The sequence below is a fragment of the Mastigoproctus giganteus genome, chromosome 13 (assembly GCF_048544385.1).
Source record: "Mastigoproctus giganteus isolate SK-2022 chromosome 13, ASM4854438v1, whole genome shotgun sequence".
NCBI lineage: Eukaryota > Metazoa > Arthropoda > Arachnida > Uropygi > Thelyphonidae > Mastigoproctus > Mastigoproctus giganteus.
In genome coordinates, this window is record NC_143587.1 from 124603570 (window position 1) to 124625567 (window position 21998).

Genomic DNA, 21998 nt, shown 5'->3' on the forward strand with positions numbered 1-21998 from the left:
AATTACCTGTGTCTCCCTTTGATCCTCCTTTGTGGATTGGGACATTTGCACATCTCCAGTCCATGTGTATCTCCCCTGAGTCTAAGGAAGCTCTCATAATTATGGTTAAGGGTTTGCTTGCTTCCTTTGCTGTCTTCTTTAATATAACTGGAGAGATACCATCCACCCCAGGTGCCTTTCTTATGTCTATCTTCAACAATTTCTCCTCCACTTTACTCTCAGTTATTACAAGATTTCAGGTATAATTGGATTTAAAAATGCTTTAATGTTTTTTTTTTTTTTTTTCCAAAACTAAGTTTTGTACATGATAGTTTTTTAAAATAGATAATACTGCCCATAACCAGAAAAAAAATACATTCATTAAAAATATTCACATGGTAGTTACAAGCTTCTGCATGAAATTGGCATGTGTGAATGAAAAATAGCACTTAAGTTATAATAAAAAATGGAAACAAAAAGAACTACTGCCATTATTTTTATGTTTGAATGGCAATGGATCAAAGCATTGCATTGACCATAAAAATAAAGAAAAAGAAATTCAGCAAGAGATATTCAAAGCTGCATTGATATAGAGTATTTTAAAATGCAGTTGATTTTCCACCCTGTGATAATGCTTAAGTTAATAAACTTTCATAACAACACTGATAAATTAAAGAAAAAAATTACCGAAAAATTCAGGTTGTTTGTGATGCCGGAATTCAGAAGCTCAAAGCAGAATTACTCACAGATTTCCTTTACCAAAGAGTACTTTTTGTAATTTTGAGAAAGGATTTAAGTTAGATATTAAGAACACATGTTGTATTCAGTTTTTCATTTACATTGAAAAGAAAAATTGCATTTATTTCATTTTATATATAGGGCTTCTAATCTACCAGATGTGACAGGAGGAATTAATGCCAACATTCTTCCTCTAGATACTCAGTGGATTGAGACCAAAAGCAAAAAAGCTGCACTAAAATTAGAAAAATTGGATATAGATTTGAAGAATTATAAAAGCAATTCAATCAAAGAAAGCATCAGGTTAGTAAAAAATAACTTTTTATATTAAGCTGGCCCTTTTATCTGTATTTTTAGCATTATAACAACTTTTGAGATTTTATCTTGTTTAAGATATTACTAGTGCTAATTAAGGATTTTGCATAACTGTTAATTTTAAGGCAAAAAAATATCCAGAGAAGTTAGGTAAGTTAAAAATAGTGAAAAAATTATATGACGCTACACAAATTGCAGGAAAATAAGATTAGAATTTTAATGCGGTGAGAATCCTGCCTTAAGAAGTTGAAATTGTTAGTTAGTTATTTGGAGCATTAGTAACTAAGGCCATATTGCTCTGGGGATATGCGGTGGTCATTTCCTGACCTTTCCACATCCTCCATATTTGGTGGTGACGGGCTCGAACCCCGGTCTAATCAAGAAACGTGTGCTACGCACAGCTGCTCCTTCCCACCTGGCTATGGAGGCACCTGAAATTGTCAGAGCTTGAAAAATGTTTTATAAGTTTAATGCATTTTATATTTAAAATGTTTAAAAATATTTCAGTCTTATGAAATTCATTTAGCCTTTACATAATCAATATTTTTCCCACTCACCTGAGATGGTAATCTATCTCATGACTGGCTACTAACTGACTAATTCACAATACCTATTCAACTTCCACATGACATAATTGGACATAGGCCTTTTCTGGACTGATAAACCAAGATTTATATTAGGGAAGAAAAATTTTTTTTTTTTTTATGTAATGGTATAAATTTTTCAGATGAGCATTGTTCACCATCAAAACAAGTTGTCTTAGTATAACATTTCCCTGTTGACTAGAAAAATATTGTTGATTTGATCATAGAGCACTTCTTGCTTATGTAATGAGTTTGCATGTTATTGAAATGCTTCAAACATTTTCCTGTTGAGATTAGAAAGCAGCATTTGAAGTCATGCTACTGAGGAAACTTGCAGTGGCGGAAAGTGCTGGTTATGGCAAGTTGATGCCAATTGGCAGAAGAAAAAAAAAAAACTTTTTCTAATAGAAATCCTGGTTTGAGAAATACACACACACACACACACACACACACTTAATTGTGACCATCTACCTAATATCATGTTGGTCCGCTATTTGCCTAGGCATTGACTCCACTAGATGTCTGAAGTTGTCCATGGAGATCTGCAGCCATGCTGCCTGCAAGGCTTTCAACTGTATCAAACTAGATGCATGTCCATACGCCTTGCTTCCCATTCCAAAATATTCCACAAGTGTTCAATTGGATTGAAGTCAGGCAAATTTGGAGGCCAATCAAGATGGACGATATCTTCACTGTCTTCCTCGAACCACTCATGCATAGTGTAGGCTCAATGATCATGCCGCATTATCATCTTGGAAGATCCTGTTTCTGTCCGGGAAAAAATGCAACATGGTAGAGCACACATGGTCTCCAAAGAGCTGCTGGTAACCTCACCAGTGAATCGCTAGTCCAAGTCCTTGCTAGCAAAAACATGCTTCATGTTAAGCAACCATTGCCACCTGTGTGGATAGTGGGTATCATGTACAATGAGTCTGTTGGTATGTTTCACCAGATATTTGGATTCATTCGACCAGCACACTTGTTTCCAGTCTTCCTGAGCAACATGTTGTTGACACCACAGCATTTGTCATCAATGATGATCAGCAATAAGAAAAGGTTGTCTCTTGGGTTGTCCATTTTGGAACCCCCATATGTCCGAGTGCACAGTACATTGCCATTTTGGATATTGGTCTTGCATTCCCTATATTGTATTGTGATGCCAACTATCACACAACGACCTGCCTTTGAGACTGTACAATGCACTGCATTGTTTGCCTACCATGAACATCCAACTTGCATAATCCTTTATAGCTCTGTTAGTGGGAAGTGGTTCAACTCATTCAACTCATTCTTTGTACACCTTAATCACAGTGGGCTGTGAGCAACCATCAAGATGCAAGATGTGCTGTTTCTGATGTGGATGCACCAGTGCACAGGCTCTCACAGTCATACCCTTTTGAAACTCTGATATCTTTACTACATCCCATAACTGGTACTTTATTGCTTTGACTTGCACGGCCAGATGCAAATTACCACTGCTCTAGTGTACAAAGCTGTTCAGTTTTTATACTGTGAGTTATGTGGCATAGTCCATTATGGATGGGGTGGTCATAATTCAGTGATCACTGTGTGAGCGTATATATATTATAAGAAAGAAAAAAGTTTGTAATTTAAAAGGTACAAAAAATGATGAGATCCTGCTCTTCCTTAAAGGTTTACTTTTTTTGATAGAATTGTGTAGTTTATGCCAAGAGGATATAATGATGTAACTGTGCCATTAGCAGTGACATGGCGTAGAGTGGGGCCTCTTGTGCCTTTTTATGTGCATAATTGGCCCAGTTGTACGTAACGTAGGTGACATAATCATGAGTTGATTTAAAAGTTGTGACTAGAGTAACCTATCAGACAGCCACTAGGAAATCATAATACTAGTTAACTCATTGAGGAGTACATATATACAAAGGGTACTAGGAAAGTTTTGCAATACAGCTTTGTTTATTTAATTTTTTCAAAGTAATTTCCTCTACATTCAATACACCTCTCCATCCTCCGAAACCAATCTTTAAACCAGTTCTGCCACGTTTCACTAGGGAGTAAAGCACACTTGTTGTCCCAAGCCCGTAGAAGGTCCTCATCACTGGAAAACTGCCTCCCTTTTAGCTTCATTTTCACATGTGGGAACAGTGCAAAGTCGCAGGGAGCAAGGTATGGACTGTAGGGAGGGTGCTCGAGAAGTTTCAGTCCTGTCGTGGTCAAATATTCGGTGCAGGCTTTGGCGCGGTGAGCTGCAGCATTATCGTGATGGAGGTACCAGGTGTCCATTCTTGACTTTGGCCGCACGTTCTTCATAGATCCAATGACTTTAGGCAGGCATTGTTCAGTATACCACTTAGCTGTGACCCGCTTCTGCGTGTCCAAAACTACACGTTCCACAATTCCACTCGATTTGAAAAATACAGCTATCATTTTCTTCTTTACAGATCGGGATTTTCTGACAATTACGGGTGTGTCGTCATCATCAAAGACCCAAACTTTGTTTTGAGCCTTGGTCGGCAGATCGTAATAGTACAGCCAAGTCTTGTCACCTGTCACGATGTTGTTCACATACCGAGATTGTCCCTTATCAAACTTTTTTAACATCTCCCGGCACCAAGTCACACGTCGTGTCATCTGCTCTTCAGTCAGTTGATGCGGCACCCAGAGAGAACAAAGTTTCTTCACGTGCAAATGATCTTGCAGAATTGAACGAATTGCTGGTGCATTTAGGCCCAAAGTATCCCCTATCTGTTGGTAGGTCACTCGCCTGTTTTCGTCAAGCATTTTCCTCACAGCAGTAACGTTTTCCTCCGTAACTGACGTTCGTGGCCTTCCCGGCCTCTCAGAATCCTCCAGAGTGAAAATTCTCTATACCACCTGAATATCGTTGTACGATGTGGACAATCATCATCTAGTGCAAGAGTCATTTTTTCTAAGCACTGGTCTATGGTTAAACCACGCACGAAATTATACCGCAAAACTGTCCTTATCTCATTTCGTGACCACGATGCCATCGCAAGCACTTTACACTCTCACTACTAATGAATAACTGAGCCCATCGACTTGGCGCAGCGGCTACTATGCACATATGAACATGTCTCAACATGCAGCAACAAGCAGCTTCCTGTGATTCATTGTTGCGTCATATTGCAAAACTTTCCTAGTACCCTTTGTATATATTTAGGTTTTCAGGGTAGGTTCAGAGGTCATTATGTGTCTGTTGATATATGAATTGCCATGATCCTTCCAGGTGCTGACATCTATATGTGCTTCCAAATAACTGGAGATACTTTTAAAGATTGTTTGTAGCACACAAACTATCATATTGCAGAAATCCAGTATATGTATGTACAATTTCCCTCTACAGAGGATGTTAACTCTTTTGAAGACTAGAAATAAACAGCTCTTCTGCTGTTTATTCTAAAAGTCTGCTTCATTTGAAGAACCTTCATAGTTGTCTGTGTTTTAATTTTATATCTTGAAATATTCAGATTAAGATGAGTAGAAGTTATTTCATAATTCTTTTCTCATTACCATCTCCTACTTTCAAAATGTTAAAAATTCTGTATGAACTATTTTTTGTTTGTAGAAGAGGACATGATGACCTTGGAGACCATTACTTAGACTGTGGAGATCTTAGCAATGCTTTGAAGTGTTACTCTAGAGCACGTGACTATTGTACAAGTGGTAAACATGTTGTTAACATGTGTCTTAATGTTATTAAGGTACTTATTATTATAATACTACAGTTTATAATATAGTGAGAATCTAAATGCTTGTTTATAGTTAATGCAGCATATAGCAAGAATTCATTATACTGGTGGGAAATGTAAAGTCATGCAACCAAAACTACACAGTTTTAATATAAAAGAATTTGCAAAACATATTATATTAATATGCCAAAGTATATGCCTCTCGTATATTGCTAATATTCATAACAGTTTACTTTGCCACAGTCACAAAAGACATTGACTTGAACCATATTTGAAGAAATGGAATGAGAATATCATTATTTGAAGAAATGGAATGAGAATATCAGTTCCAGCAAGGTTGTGTAACAGCTTGTACTACTAACAGTAGCATTTTATGTGAATTCTGTAAATGGATATTTTTAGTAGATTTGTGAACACCTCAATTCCTGGATTAACAAGATTTTTTTTTTCTCTCTTGGGTGTTTTGTGTGTTTACAAACAACCACCTCCCTTATATATTAGAACTTCAATGGAATATTGAATGATGTTTTTCCAAAATAATGCAGTACCTGCAACTTTCTGTGCTTTGACAAACATTGTAAAACTTGTAAATTTGTTATCAGCAAGTTGGTTATTTTAAGCAGCTTTTTTTTTTTTTTTTCATGATACACTGTTATGAACCTTAACAGCAGGTGAAAAATATGTAATTGATATAACATCATATTATGTAATATGATTTTTGACATGCTTACTCACTAAATTATATTTCCTCTTCCTCATTTAATCCTTCCTATTTTGTTTCTCTCTAACAAACCTCCTTTGATGTATTTTCTAAAAATTGCAATATGCAAAAATTCAGTCCTGTATCAACAAGCACTCTCAAATCATATACATTACTATAATTCCATAATCCTATAACAGTAACCTTTACTGTTGATCAAGTTAACATTTGATTTCGAGTAACTTTATTTTTTTCTTTTTCTTACCACCATAAAAAAGTGAAATCGGGTATAGTCCATCTCAATAACTTTTGACGCTCTTCTGCGGAAAGTCATTATTATGGGAATAATGGGCAAATGACATATAACAGGCTGCACTTACGTGTGAATTTTTTGTGTTGAAGTTGATTGGAAGTAAATTTGATCGATTAATTCTTCTATATTTTATTTTAAAATGTGTTATAAGAAAAGATCCTGATTGGTTGGTTGAAATAAGCCCAGCCCTTCTTCAAATAGTAAATAGTTAAGATGGCAAAGGCATGCAATAGTGTATCACTGAAAAGAAAAAGCTTACAATCAACAGCTCAAATTATGTTGAGAAATGTGATGGCCTATTTCGTTTGTTTGTTTGTTGTTGTTTATTTGGTTTTTAGGAGCATTAGCAACTAAGGGATATGCAGTGGTCATTCCCTGACCTTTCCGCATCCTCCGTATTTGGTGATCACGGGCTCGAACCCCAGTCTAATCAAGAAGCGTGTGCTACGCACTGCTGCTCCTGGCTACGGAGGCGCCAGGCCTATTTCGTGAAGGAAAATGAAAATGGAGTGCCTCTACTAAATGTTTCATCTATTTTTGAATGAGCAGCACAGGCATAAGGATTTTTTGAGCAAGCATTGCAAAGTATGTGGTTACTGAATGGAAGCCACTCAGTAGCCACATACTTTGCTATGTGGCTGCTGAGTGGGAAAAGAAGACCCAGAAGATATGGAAGCATTGCCAGAATGGGCAGTTTCAGTGAGGATTGTTTAAGACATTTGATTTATAATAATATGCTAATAATCATAACATTTCATTAAACAATTGACTTGAATTAATTAAAGAGAAGATTGAATTAATTAAAGAGAAGATTGAACGTGTTGTAAAAATGTTGGATTTCAATGGTGAATGCACAATAATCATAAAGTTTTAACTGAGTGTGCATATCTAGCAGTTGCCAGGAGAAGATAACTGTGACAGATCTTCCTCTTTTGTTTAATAGAGAAATAACGTGTATGGTGGGCTTAAATCAACAAAAGCCAGTTTTTTTTTTTTTAGTATGAATCAAAAGTCTGACTCAAAAAAAAATAAACAAATAAATACACTCTTTTGGATGATGTAAAGGGAATAAGTCTACTCATATTAAGAGAGAATGTTATGAGCTTTGCCTTAAAAGACTTACCGGCAAGTCAAATTTTCAGCTTTATGGCTGGTATAAAAGGCATAAGTCATGTTATACTTTTTATACCTACCTTTTTTAATGCTGGTAAATATGGTTTAGGTATCTCCTAGCCTTATAACTTAATATAACCCATTAGATGTCCTGTCTCATACATCAATATAGTCTCATAGCTAATTACAGAACTCATGTTTTAAGCCTGTAATTCTTCACCTGATATGTTGGAGGTTCTTACTGTAATTGTGAAAAATGGGAGAATGTGGCAAATTAATTTTAAACACGGCTTTACAAAATATTAACACAGCAAATGAAAGAGCAGGTTAGTATCTTTGGACATTATCTTTGATACTAACTTACATGCATTTGTTTAAATAGAAATTTATCATACTATATTATTTAACTAAACCATCTAAAAATGCAAGTCTGTTCTGTTATAACCTATTTTAATCTAATCTAACAAAACCTGACCTTAAGATGTGTAATAATTTAAAGAACCATAACTTACTATGTTCTTCAAAACTAATTTGACTTGTGTTCGCCTTCTTTGTCTGCTAATCTGTTGTTTCAGATGTGAATGCTACCGAAATGAACTCTGCGAGTTCATCCCCTCCTGCACAATTGGACACTGAATTATTGCACTACATGGAAGAATATTGTGAAGGTGCAAAGAAAAAATCTTATAAACCGTTATCATTGCAGAGTAATGTAAAGTTATCTTTCCTGTTTGATGAAGTGCAAGATGATAATGAAAACGGCAAAGCGTACATCTCCTTTGTAGAAAATGAAAGCAGTGATGAAGAATGTGTAAAAATTAAGAAAAAGAGACTTGTTAAAGACGGTAAAAAGAAAGTTTTAAGATAGTAATAACTGTGATAGTTTAGACCTTGATATGTGGGCTAAATCAGTTAATTGTGAAAATTGATCCAGTTGCAGTAATTTAAAAAATGTTCAGTGCTCTTCTTTAGCTTATTGTTCAAAACAAGGATCACATGGTGGAGAAAAATGGAACTTATAATAGTGAAGAAGAAAATAACTTTGAAGCTTTTTCACCACTGGTTTCTGTAGACAATGATACTGTGGGTTGTGAAAAGAAACCTGTAGATCAAGAGCCTGGTTCAAAACATTGAAACGAAGTGTGCAAGGAAAGTTTATAAAGAAAGGAAAGGAAAAAAAAAATGCTAGGAAGGTGTATTTTAACTATAAAGGAAGAGAAATCAAGCCACTAAAAGAATGCAGAAACAAGTGATACTTATTCTTTGATAAGGAATTGCAGAGTGCCATTTTTAGGGCGTATGGGAACCTGGGTTCTTGAGAAAATTTCTGCATATCCGTTCTGCAACCGCCCTTTTCCAGTTTAATTTTGTATCCCCTTGTATGTATCATCTGAGAAAGAGTAAGGATGATTTTAGCATTTGCTGAACCCACTAAAAGCCTTAAACACTTAGGGCATTCTCACAGTGGTTATAATCACTATCCTCTTACACTGATTGGGAAAGGCCCAAGTTCAAATCCTGTCAGTGACATTTGGAATTTTTATGATTTTTTTTTTTTTTTTTTTTCATATGGCTGAGATAGTAGAGGGTTTTGTGGCTTTTTCTCCCAGAAACAGGTTTTTCTTCCAATAAATGCAAACCCCAAAAGAGTAAAAGCAGCTACAAACACAATAGATTGATGCCACATAATCTTAGTTTCTTTGGCACTTAACACAAACCAAACTTAACTTATCCTCACAGATACTTTGTTTCAAGTCACTGCAATTTGCAGAACTCAAGGCTTTCTTGATAAGAGAGACTTGAGTTCTGCTTTAATTTTTGTGCCTTTGGCTAATGGTACTGTTCCCTGGATCTGTTTCAATAGGTTTACATCCTTCCTAAAATGAAGCTTCTGAACCTGTATGCAGTATTCAAGGTGCAGCATAATCATTGCCTTGTACAAAAAAAAAGAAGTTCTTTGTCCCTGCTGTCAAAATTCCTGTATATCACTGCAGTATTCAAGATGCAACATAACCATTGTCTTGTACAAGAAAATAAGTTCTTTATCCCTTCTGTCAAAATTTCTGTATATCACTGCGCCCCATAAGCTGTCCTGGCAGTCTCTCTACACTGTTTGGAGAAATTTATGGCAGACTGTACAATTATCTCATTCTTTTTCTCTCTCCACTACCATGGGTTTTGTTACCATCCAAATTGTTTGCAATTCTAGGATTATTTCTACCAATTTGTTAACCTTGATAACCTCAGTTTCCACTTTTCAGTGCACCATCTAATTTATCTAGGTCTCTTGCAGCAGCATATCCTGATTACTGTTGTTTTAACACCCTGCCCACCTTTGTGTCTTCAACAAACTTAGATATTAAGCTTGGTATGCTGGCATCAATATCATTAATGAATATTGCAAACAGTAAGGAACCTAATCCCAAACCCTTAGGACTCCACTCATAACAGTAGTCCATTGGCCATTACTAATCACTCTTTGTCTCCTCACTCGACCATTCTTTTACCCATAGCACTAAATTGCCCCAATGCCACACTGCCTCAAATTTGTGTATCCGTTTTTAATGTGGAAAAATATTAAACCTTTACTGAAATCTTAAGTAATATATTCATGTAAAAATTATTTTTTCATCTAGTTCCTTTATAACTACCTCATTTTAACTAATCAAATTGATTAGCTATTATGACCAGGGCTGGCTCAAGGGTATATGGCACCCCTAGGCCTCATTGACTGATGGCACCCCCTCTGCCGGTGTGAATATTTTAATTTTTTAGAATGATTAATTTTACACTTTATTTAATCACAAAATCTAAAATGCAATATAACATTAAATTTAAAATAAAAATAAAACTTCATAAAATAATATATTTCAAACAAAAATGAGAAATCGAACTTTCAAGCACCCAGTATACAAAACAAATAATGTCTACAACACGTTAAAGCTGAACTTGTCGACAATTAACAAAATTTGACAAAATTTATTAAAAGTTTTGACAATTCGACATTTAAAGCAAAACTTTTTTATTTTTTATGCCTGCAAAATTTATTATCATATCTTCCAAATCATTCTCTTTCAACAAATCCTGTTCAGTTGATATCCCATCCAATCTTTTCTGAGTCATTGTTGTCCTTAAATGCATTTTTATTAATTTAAATTTTGAAAAATTCCTTTATCTTTACCCCTTATTCTCTGTAGTTTTATGATTTGACCATTTGTATAGTTTTGCTGTTACTTTATCTCCCATGATGTAATAAATGGACATGATGGAGGTCTAATTTCGAGCTTTAGAATGGCACCATGTTTTTTCAAAAAATATTCCATCAATGGAACTGAAAAACGTAGGGAATATATTGAAGTATACATGTGTGAAGAACTTACACTGTCGCCCAATCAGAAGCCACACACTGGCCAAACAATTTAACGTGTCTCTCAAACACATTGTGCTCAGTTTCATTTCAAAAAGCATTGCACACAGTGAAGGATTAAAAAAAAAATTTTGACTGGTCTAATGCACAATGATCTTTGTTGAAAAGACATGTCTATAAGGTATTATAGGTCCTTTAGGCACTTCAGATCACAACTTGGTGATTGTCTCTTCTCCAATGGAACCTTTATCTCATGGCTATTCCCAACCTTGTGTTGTTTGGCATTACAAGAATGCAAAATGGGATGACCTGCGAGACTTCTTTTCTTCTTTTCCTTGGTCGGATTACTGTTTCAAAACTTCTGATGTCAACGTTTGCTCAGATCGTGTCAGTGAAATTATTCTTGCAGGAATGGAATCCTTTATTCCACACTCCACTTTAAAATCTCGTTCTTTATCTAAACCTTGGTTTTCCAATAATTGTGCTAAGGCTGTTCAAGAGAAGAATGTTGCATATTGTAATTGGCTTGTTTCTAGTTCTTCAGTTTCATTTTCTGCCTACACCAAAGCTCCCAACAATTGTAAAGCAGTTATTAACCAGTCCAAACTAGAGTTTGAACAGGCTAAGAGTAGAAAACTTGCTTCTTGCCCTAATGGTAGCCGAGCATTCTGGTCTCTTGCCAAAGCTATTGGCCGCAACTTTTGCCCATTTCTGCTACCACCTCTGTCCAAACCAGATGGTTCTGTTGTCACCTCAGCCAAGGATAAAGTTGACCTGCTAGCATCCCATTTTTCTTCCAACTCTTGCATTAACGATCTTGGTAAAACACCTCCTACCATTCCCAACACTCTCCATTCAATGCCTCCTGTGGCCCCGGGTGCCAAACGTTTCCGTGGCCAAGCGATTCTCGTGCGTTTAGAGCATTTTTTGGTAAGCAACTAGGTTCTATTTTGTTTTCTCCCGTACTTATTAAACCTTTTACTTAAGTAGCTTCATTTTCTTAAAAACACTAAGAAGTGAGCCCAGAAGAAAGAAAGAACCTTTTTCTTTAATTTAGTACTCCTAACTATATTAACTATAACTAACTAACTAATATAACTAATAAATATAACTAACTATATTAACCTCTACGCTTGGCCACAAGCGGCACTGCTCCTGCTTCCCCGTGGCGGGGCTGGTAATCTGGGTGGTAAAGGTAAACCCCCAGGGCCAAAAGGAGCTAACATGGATACAAATAGTTATCCCCCTTTAGAGCCATTGAGCTCAAGACAAGAGACTTCCAACATTGACCATGACTGCGTTCACCCAAAAAGGCTTCGAACGGAAGCAAAATGTCCAAATGAGATACTGAATTTCTTGGTGGTACATTCGTTATCTGCCCAATCTGTAGGCAAGTTATCACCATTCTTGATACAAAAGTGTTTAGAGTCTATTGCAGGGTCACCAAAAATGGTGAAGCGACTACAATCTGGAGACCTGATCGAAACAGCCACCTCAAAACATTCTGAGCGGCTGTTAAATACAACATCATTTGGGGGGCTGACAGTATCAGTTACTCCCCACAGAACCTTAAATTCATCAAGAGGTGTGATCAGTGAGTGGGACCTAATTACAGTCTCCGAAGAAGAACTACTCCAAGAACTTAGTAGTCAAAAGGTAACAAGTGTAAAAAGAATCATGAGTAAAAAAGATGGGAATCTAACTCCAACTAGAACCATCATTTTAACATTCAGTACTCCAGACTTACCATCCTCAATCAAAGCTGGCTATTTGAATTGTCGTATTAGACCATATATTCCGAATCCCGTTCGTTGCTTCAAATGCCAGAAATATGGTCATTCACAGCAGGCATGTAGAGGTGACTCCATTTGTCCCATCTGTGGATCTAAAGAACATACTCAAGCTGATTGCTCGGCCGCAACCGCTGCGTGTCCAAACTGCAAGGGAAGTCACCCTGCCTTTCCCAAATCTTCCGAATTATGGATTACAGGGAAAAAAATTCAAAAATATAAAATAGAAAATAAAGTTACTTTTCCTGAGGCACGTAGGCAAGTTATGTTGAGCATACCTAGCAGTCGATCCTACGCTGTACGCACTAGAAACTATGTATCTACTGGAGCACAAACAGATGTATCAATCCCGCCTAATACCTCAATGGCTAATTGGCTTAAATCTACTCTTTCAAATTCAAAAAAAGAAAATCCTCAAAATAAAACTAGCGAAGCTACAAATACCCCAATCAGTATCCCTAGTGATACTGAATCAGTGCCGACTGGGCTAGCCGGGTGGGTAAAGTGCCTGCCTGGCAACCCAAAGGTCGCGGGTTCGAATCCCGCCTTGGGCTTGGATCAAAATACTGCAAAAACCTTGGGAGGTGCACTATGGCCACAGAAGCCGATGCACCAACAACTACAAAAAAAAAAAAAAAAAAACTGAATCGGTCCCATATGACACAGAGCAAAGGAAATCTGACACAGGTTCAAAACAAATGGAAACTCCCACCAACAGTATGGAAGTAGTTGAGCGTTTAGATAATGGGGAGCCCATTTTGGAACTCCATGCAAATGACACCATGGATTCTGTTCGCCCCTATTTCCCGAAAAAAGATAAAATAAAGCAAGACAGATCGAAATGCTCCACTTCTAAAAAAACAGTCAGAACAATCGACCACAACTAAACTCAAATAATGTCTAATATCATACAGTGGAACTGCAGAGGACTAAGAAGCAATTCTGATGACATAAGATTTACTGATTCAATACAATCCGATAGGAGTATGTCTACAAGAAACTTTCTTATCATCTGAAGCGTCACCAAAATTTACAAACTATACAATATATAGAAAAGACAGGATTTCGGAGTCTCCTGCTCGCGGAGGAGTAGCTGTGCTTATAAAATCAAACATACCGTCCAGGCAAATTCAGTTACAAACTAGTCTAGAAGCTGTGGCAGCACGTATTTCAATCGGTATATCAATTACCCTAACTTCTATATATATTTCCCCTTCTCAACCATTTTCAAATACAGAACTTGATAATTTGGTTATGCAACTACCATCTCCAATCTGCCTTTTTGGTGACTTCAATGGCCACCATCCATTATGGGGGTCGCCTGCGATTGACACAAGAGGAAAATTAATCGAAACATCCATGAATAATAACAACCTAACTATACTAAATTCTGGATCTCCCACTTATATTAACCTATCTACAGGATCTACTTCTGCAATAGACTTGTCTATCTGGTCACCAGCAATTCTCCCAAGTATGTCATGGTCAGTGCTAAACAATCCTCTAAACAGCGATCACTTTCCAATCCTTTGCTCATTACAAACACGGGTAACTGCAAATCTCGAGGTCCGATCCACCTGGAAGTTCAAGAAGGCAAACTGGGAGAGCTACTGTACTCAGGTCCAGTTAGACAGGAGTTATGTTCAGCAACACCCAATTGAAGACGTAACTAATTACATTACCAATCAGATACTAAATGCAGCAAAAAATTCAATCCCGAAGTCACAACCTCACAAGTACTCCCACCATAACAACTGGTGGAATACAGATTGTTCTAATGCCAAGCGTGAGAAAAACCGTGCTTGGAACAAATTCTGTAAGTTTCCGACAACTAATAATCTAATAGAATACAAAAGACTTAAAGCCAAAGCAAGGCAGATTAGGAGAAAAGCCAAGCGTGACTCGTGGATCTCATTTGCCTCAACTATCACCAAAGACACTGACCCACGATTCATTTGGAGAAGATTTAAAGCACTAAATGGAAAATTCACTCGACCACCCTCTCCAATACTCTGTTGGAATGGGAAAGATCTATCGGCACCTAAGGAAATCGCCAATGCGCTAGCAGAATCATTCTCTACAATATCTGCTTCTGCTTCCTACTCGATCTCCTTTCAGCGCATCAAGGCAGATGCAGAACGCCGCAAAATTAACTTCTCCACACGGCTCTCACTTCCATACAATCAACCATTTAATATAACAGAACTCAAAGAATCCTTAAATAAATCTTCAAATAGTGCTGCCGGCCCAGACGACGTACATTACATCATACTAAAACAATTACTTGAAGAGGACTTATGTACCCTATTAATTTTCTATAATCGAATCTTCTCAGAAAATGCCTATCCGCTTTCCTGGCATCATTTTCTCATACTTGCCATACCAAAACCAGGCAAAGACCCTTCTTTGGTTAACAATTATAGGCCAATATCTCTCACAAGCTGCATGGGGAAAATTTTTGAAAGAATGGTACATACGAGGCATACCTGGATCTTAGAAGCAGAGAACCTTTTAACAGATCATCAGAGTGGCTTTCGTAAGAACAGATCCACTCTTGATGTCCTTATCAAAGCTGAATCGAATATTCGCAACGCCTTTGTCATGAAGCAACATCTAGTCATGGTCAATTTAGATATTGAAAAGGCATTTGATACTACCTGGCAACATGGTATTATTATGGACCTTTATCACCTAGGACTAAGGGGTCATCTCCCTCAGATAATTCAGAATTTTCTGTGCCACCGCTCTTTTCAGGTCCGTTATCAGAATGTACTGTCTACACCCCATATTCAGGAAGAAGGAGTACCACAGGGATCTATACTCATCGCAACGTTATTTGCAATTCGAGTCAACAGCATAACTAGAGACATCCCCAAAACTGTGGAGGCTTATATGTACGCGGATGACCTCGCCATCTCCTGCCAATCGCAAAGCATGAACACCATTGAGCGTCAACTCCAACTTGCCATTAACAGAATTGAATCCTGGATGTCACGCAACGGATATCGACTAGCTGAACAAAAGTCTACCACCACTCACTTTTGTAAGAAACGTGCTGTCCACCACCATCCTGAATTACGGCTAAACAATTGTCCAATACCAGTTGTAAACAGCATCAGATTTCTTGGTCTGATATTAGATAGTAAGCTTAACTTCCAAGCACATATCACATATCTACGAACTACTTGTCTAAAACAGTTTAACATGCTTCGATCAGTCTCATCCATGTCGTGGGGAGCTGATCGGTACTCCTTACTTCACCTCTACAAATCTCTGATCCGTTCACGCTTAGATTATGGTTCTCCCGTATATGATTCAGCTAGGAAAAGCACATTAGATCGGCTAAATGTCATCCAGCACAGTGCCCTGAGGACTGCTCTGGGCGCATTCAGGATTTCTCCCATGCAAAGTCTTTATATTGAAGCCCACGAGCCTCCATTACATCTTCGTAGAAAAACATTATTGCTTTTCTATGCTTCTAAGATCCAGAGTCTTCCATCACACCCCAGTTGGGAGTATCTCTATCACACTCGGTGGGATTCCTTTTATGAGAATAAGCCATATGAAAATCGACCTGCTTCACTCAGGATCAAAGATTTTATTCTGAGTTGGAACATTGATTTAGCTGATATTTTTCAGAACACAACTGCACCTGTTCCACCTTGGACGTATGTTTGTGCCTCACATGGCACACATTTTCTCCAGTGGGGGGGAAGAATGTGATACCTCCCAATAACATGAGACAGTTGCACTCAGGTCATGCTACTCTTAACTCCGATTTCTGTAAAATATATACCAATGGGTCGAAAACTGATAGTATGGTAGGCGCTGCAGCTGTTTTTCGTTACATGTACAATTTCAGCCACACTACCTTTATCATGCAGTGTCTTCACTACTGAACTTTATGCCCATCAAGTTAGCACTAAGTAAGATTTTTGAACTTTACATCTCACCCGCAATAATTTACACGGATTCCCTCAGTGCTATCAATGCCATAAGGAAGAATTTCTCCTCTTCTCATCCTACATTGAAAGAAATTCATTCCCAACTATTTTCCTTTAGTGCGTCCAATCAGTCAATCAGCTTTTGCTGGATCCCTGGCCATTCTGCCATTCCGGGAAATGAAAGTGCAGACTTTGCCGCTAAACATCCTCAACCCACTCTCTCACAACATCCTCAGGTTCCATACACTGATTACAAACCTGTTATTCGTAAAGCATGTTACGACAACTGGTCACAGATATGGAAAAGGAATACTAACAGCAAACTTTACCAAATAAAACAAGAACCAAAGCTGTGGCTCTCTTGCTTCAGACCAAACAGACGTGAGGAAGTGGTGTTGGCAAGGCTAAGAATTGGACATACGCATCATACCTATCTCTACTTGCTATTGGGAGAAATCCCACCTCAGTGTTCATCCTGTAACAGTTGGCTTACGGTCCGCCATTTTCTGCTTGATTGTCCCTTGCATTCAACCATCTGGTCAAACACTTTTCAATCAGTTTCCAGGCTTAACGTATCACCTGATTTATCTCATATCCTAGGAAACAATGCAAATATTGAAGAACTTTTAATATACTTAAAATGTATTGGCCTATACAAAAGTATATAATTTAACAACTATAAAGATAGGGTCATGCAATTAAACGATGAATAGACACAATTTGGCCTCAGTTGCCCTTATGTCTTTAAATCCAACAACAACAACAAAATTGCCTCCTGTGGTCTTCCGCCAAAAGGATGTCAGAAGGCTTTTGACGAATCTTGATCCTAAAAAAGCTCCAGGTCCCAATGGTATTTCTCCACTTGTTCTCAAAACCTGTGCTCCTGAACTTACTCCTATTCTTTGCCACCTTTTTTCACTTTCTTATTCCAAAGGTGTTTTTCCTTCTGCTTGGAAATTTGCTCATATTCAGCCAGTTCCTAAAAAGGGTGACAATTATCGTCCCATTGCAATTACTTCTACTCTTTCTAAAGTAATGGAGAAATCAATTAACCGCCAAATTTTAAACTACCTAGAAACCTTCCGTCTGATCAACGATCGCCAGTATGGATTCCGTCAGTGTTGATCCACTGGTGATATTCTGGCTTGTGTTACCCATTTATAGACTAATTCAATGGAAAGGTTCGGTGAAACACAAGTAGTTGCTCCTGACATCTCAAAGGCTTTCGATCATGTTTGGCATAAAAGTCTTCTAAACAAGCTTCCATCTTATGGTTTGCCAACTGTTTTTAGTAATTGGTTATCCAGTTTTCTCTCTGATTGCTCACTGAGGGTGATGGTAGATGGCTCTCTGTCTTCTAACTTCTCCACTAATGCCGGTGTCCCCCAAGGTTAAGTTCTTTCACCCACTCTTTTCCTCTTGTATATTAATGACCTTCTTCCATTGACTGGAAATCCTATCCATAGTTTTGCCGATGATATCACATTGCATTCCACTTTCCATTTTGAGAAACCTTGTCCTGCTCAATCAGTTTCAACTTCTCGAAAATCTGCTACCAATTCCTTAAATGCCGATCTTCAGGTAATTCTCCAGTGGGGCAAAGACAACTTAGTTGATTTCAACCCTTCTAAAACTCCGTCTTGTCTTATGTCTCGCAAAAAAGGATTCTTCTGCTCCTATGCATATCTTTAGTGACACTCCGATTTCTAGGCAAAATGATATATCTCTTTTGGGGATTACCCTGACTTTTAATCTCTCTTGGCACAAGCACATTACAAATATTGCTTCCTCTGCATCTAAAAAACTTGGTTTTCTCTTTTGCTCTCGGCGTTACTTTTCTTCCAAACAGCTGCTCACTCTGTATAAATCGCAAATCCGCCCTGCCATGGAATATTGTTCCCACATCTGGGGTGGTGCCCCCAAAACCCCTCTCAGGCTTCTTGAGTCCATTCAGAAGAGGGCAGTTAGGTTAATTAATGATTCATCTCTAACAGAGTCTCTCCACTCGCTGTCTCATAGACGTACTGTTTCTGCTGAATGCCTCTTCTACAGATACTTCCAAGGGTACTGTTCTTCTGAATTGGCTTCTATAATTCCCGCTCTCTCTTTCAAAACAGTCTGAACACATGCTGCCACCAGCCAATATCCATTTACTGTCCAACTTCAAACTCACAGAACCAACTTTTCATCTTCCTCGTTTATTCATTCAACTGCCGTTTTCTGGAACAACCTTCCTTCATACGTATTTCCTGAAAATTACAGTCTACAGAAGTTCAAGTTCAATGTCAACAAATATCTTCTTTCGTCTTCTCAATCTCCAACCCAAGCACGGTACTAAGTACTATAGGTTCTAACACCTCTCGTGTTTTGGTTTACATAAAAAAAAAAAAAAAAATATGCCTGTAAATTACATCAAGTATAATATGAAAGTGCAACAATAAATAAATGAGTATTCAGTAAAGTGCATAACTTAACATAAACTATTCTTGCCATTTACAGTTATGTAAGCCATTTGTATAGTGCTTGCATGGCCTGTAATCATTTTGACCTCACTTTAGAATGTCATAGAGTGAAACATTATAGAAAATGTATGGCTGATTATAGTATCAGCCATACATTTTCTTCCACACAATCAAGGAATTTTACCTTGATTGTGTAGTGTTAAATATGATGGCTAAAGACTAAATACACAAGGCATAATTCCATATTGGTTTAAATTAACTATATAATATCGGTGTTATATAGTTAACCATAGTTAATCCATAAAATTGAACCCAAAAATAACCCATAAAGTTGTCCTTTCATCCCACTGAGAATAAATATGAGATATAATTAAAATGCTTTTATACTACATATATAGTGTAAAGGCATTGTAATTATATCTCATATTTATTCTCATGGGATGAAAGGACAAGCTTTAAAATGGTGCCGTCTGAGAATAAATAACAGTATTCTTCTCTACTAGAGAAACATTACTTATTTGAAGTAGTGCAATACCTGGTATCTTGTGAAGGTTGCCACAATATGAGATATAATTAAAATGATGCCTTTAGACGTAGTTTAATTTTATGGGTTAACTATGGTGTATCTACACCGATATTATATAGTTAATTTAAACCAATATGGAATTATGCCTTGTGCATCTAGTCTTTAAATACAGTATCATTCTGTTCACCAGTTGGCATCTCTCATATTGTGGAATTAACTTCGCAACTGTGATGGCATGTTTGCATTACTTGGGTACCTGCCCACCCACCAATGAAAGGCCAACAAGCTTTGAAATGGTGCCGTCTGAGAATAAATAACAGTAGTCTTTTCTACTAGAGAAGCATTACTTATTCAAAGTAGTGCAATACATGGTATCTCATGAAGGTAGCCACAATATGAGATATAATTAAAACTATGCCTTTACACTATATACGTAGTTTAATTTTGTGTTAACTATGGTGTATCTACACCGATATTGTATAGTAAATCTGATGGCATACTGCCATGTGAAATGCACTACTTTTTTTTTTTATTATTGTATGGCTAAATATCATATGCTGTTCACACTGCTATGAGAAGAGTTTGATTAATAAAAACCTTAAAAAGATAATTCTTTGAACAGAAGTATGGTAAGAATTTTTATGATATTTTGCCACTTCCTTAGAAACAACATAAAAAATGGAATCTTCAATTACTGTAAGCTTTGTGATTATATAAATTATGTAGGTGCCTAATTTTTTTATTATAAAATTTGACTACAATTATTTTAGTTTTAGAATTTTTACACTTTTTGCATTTTAAATTGCTTATTTGACAATGAGAGCTATTAAATGCTCACTTATTCCTATATTCTGTTATCTTATGAGATGCAACAGGGATTATCTTTATTTTTTTGCTATAGGATGGCTTCTTTCGACCAACTCTCCTAGTCCAATGGGTTAACGATTAATTTGTAACAACGATATAATTATAAGATTAATTAAACCCCATTGTATCATAGGTTTAATTAATTAAATCCCATTGTATCATAGGTTTAATTAATTAAACAGTTGTCCCACTACTGTTCTGACAGTGAGAAAAACGTTTAATTAACGTTATAAATATATTGTGGTTACAAATTAATTGTTAACACGTTGCACTAGGAGAGTTGGTCGAAAGAAGCCATTCTATAACAAAAAAATAAAGGTAATCCCTGTTGCATCTCATAAATAGCTTATGTACTTTAAAAGTTTTTCCTTTTATACAGGTCAGTGTATATTTACAAAATTGGTCTCATGTTTTAACTTATGTTAATAAAGCAGAGGCTACACCTGAAGTTGCTGAGGTAAGATATTTCAAGTTTAAATTCTTTTTATACAATAGAACAGTGGTTTTCGACCTTTTTTTAATAACAGCACCCCTAACCCTAAGTCGTTTATTTTATTTTGTGGCACCCCAACTCAATTTTCTCCCTGTTAGATCCGATTCTCTGTGTGCGTGTGCTTGCGTGCTTGTGATGCGTGTGCGCCGCACACACAGGTAGCTCTCATTTTGCACCGATTCGCAATAGTGCTGTCACTAACCACAACACGAATTTTATTTATTTATTTTTGCAATTTTTTTTTTTTTTTGCAAGTTTTTTATAAATTGAAAGTTTCAAATCGTCAGACAAAATTTATCGGCATTCGTACTGTGATATGTATCGTGCACTGTTCACATGATTTAGGACAATCTGAGCCAATCAGCAATTAACGCATTTGTATCAGAGACGAGAAATATTCCTGCCCTCCAAGTAACCACTCGTGGATGCGGGTAGTAAAGGTCCATGCATTGAAGCATTCACTTGGTTGTTGTGTACACTATTTACACATGTTGGAAATTTATTATGCTAACATTTTTTTATTAATTGTGCTATTAATAAATTAAATAATAATAATAGTGATAGCTGTGTGCAGTTTTTTCCAGTCCTGTTATAAAGTTTTTAATTTAATAGAATAAAGACGCGCCATGTCTGGTAAAAGTAGTTAATTGAATCATAGTGCAATATTCGAAGGATTGAATCTGATGAAAGCCGCCCTAATGTGTGTAGGGCTATGATGTCTCCATCGACTATTACTACAACTATGAAGAATGCTAATAAAATAAAAAAATCGATGCAAAGTGGTAGGTAAAATTTTTGGTGTCCAGAACCTAACCCTGTTATTTCCGATTGACTCTATTATATAAAGGGTTCCACTTGCGCTGATTCTTGTGCCTGTCTCCCCAGGAACCTAACCCCGATGTAAATCGAGGACTACCTCTATATCTAATATTAAAAAAACTATGTTATGTGATAGTTATTACAATAATATAACTATAAACAAAATTACAATTCATAATACAAATTATATATATACGGCCACTCTGACTTACGCAAGGGTTGTGTTCCGCGGAATTCTACATAAGTTGGAATTTCCCTAAATGCTTATGCAGCACTCACAGCTATGTGTGCTGAATTTG

The 21998-nt window shown here is 36.9% G+C and overlaps 1 protein-coding gene across 6 annotated transcripts in view; it reads left to right on the forward strand.

Annotated features, from left to right (window-relative positions):
• CSN1b (COP9 signalosome subunit 1b) overlaps positions 1 to 21998 on the forward strand; it is a 400996-nt gene that overhangs the window by 100741 nt on the left and 278257 nt on the right. For all 6 annotated transcript variants that reach the window (XR_016547831.1, XM_090387802.1, XM_090387801.1 and 3 more), the window contains exons 4-6: positions 859 to 1020; positions 5182 to 5317; positions 20767 to 20844. Coding sequence is in view for 5 of the 6 variants with exons in the window: in XM_090387802.1 (XP_090243928.1) it covers positions 859 to 1020; positions 5182 to 5317; positions 20767 to 20844 (376 nt within the window). In the remaining variant the exon portion in view is untranslated. The remainder of the gene's footprint in view (positions 1 to 858; positions 1021 to 5181; positions 5318 to 20766; positions 20845 to 21998) is intronic.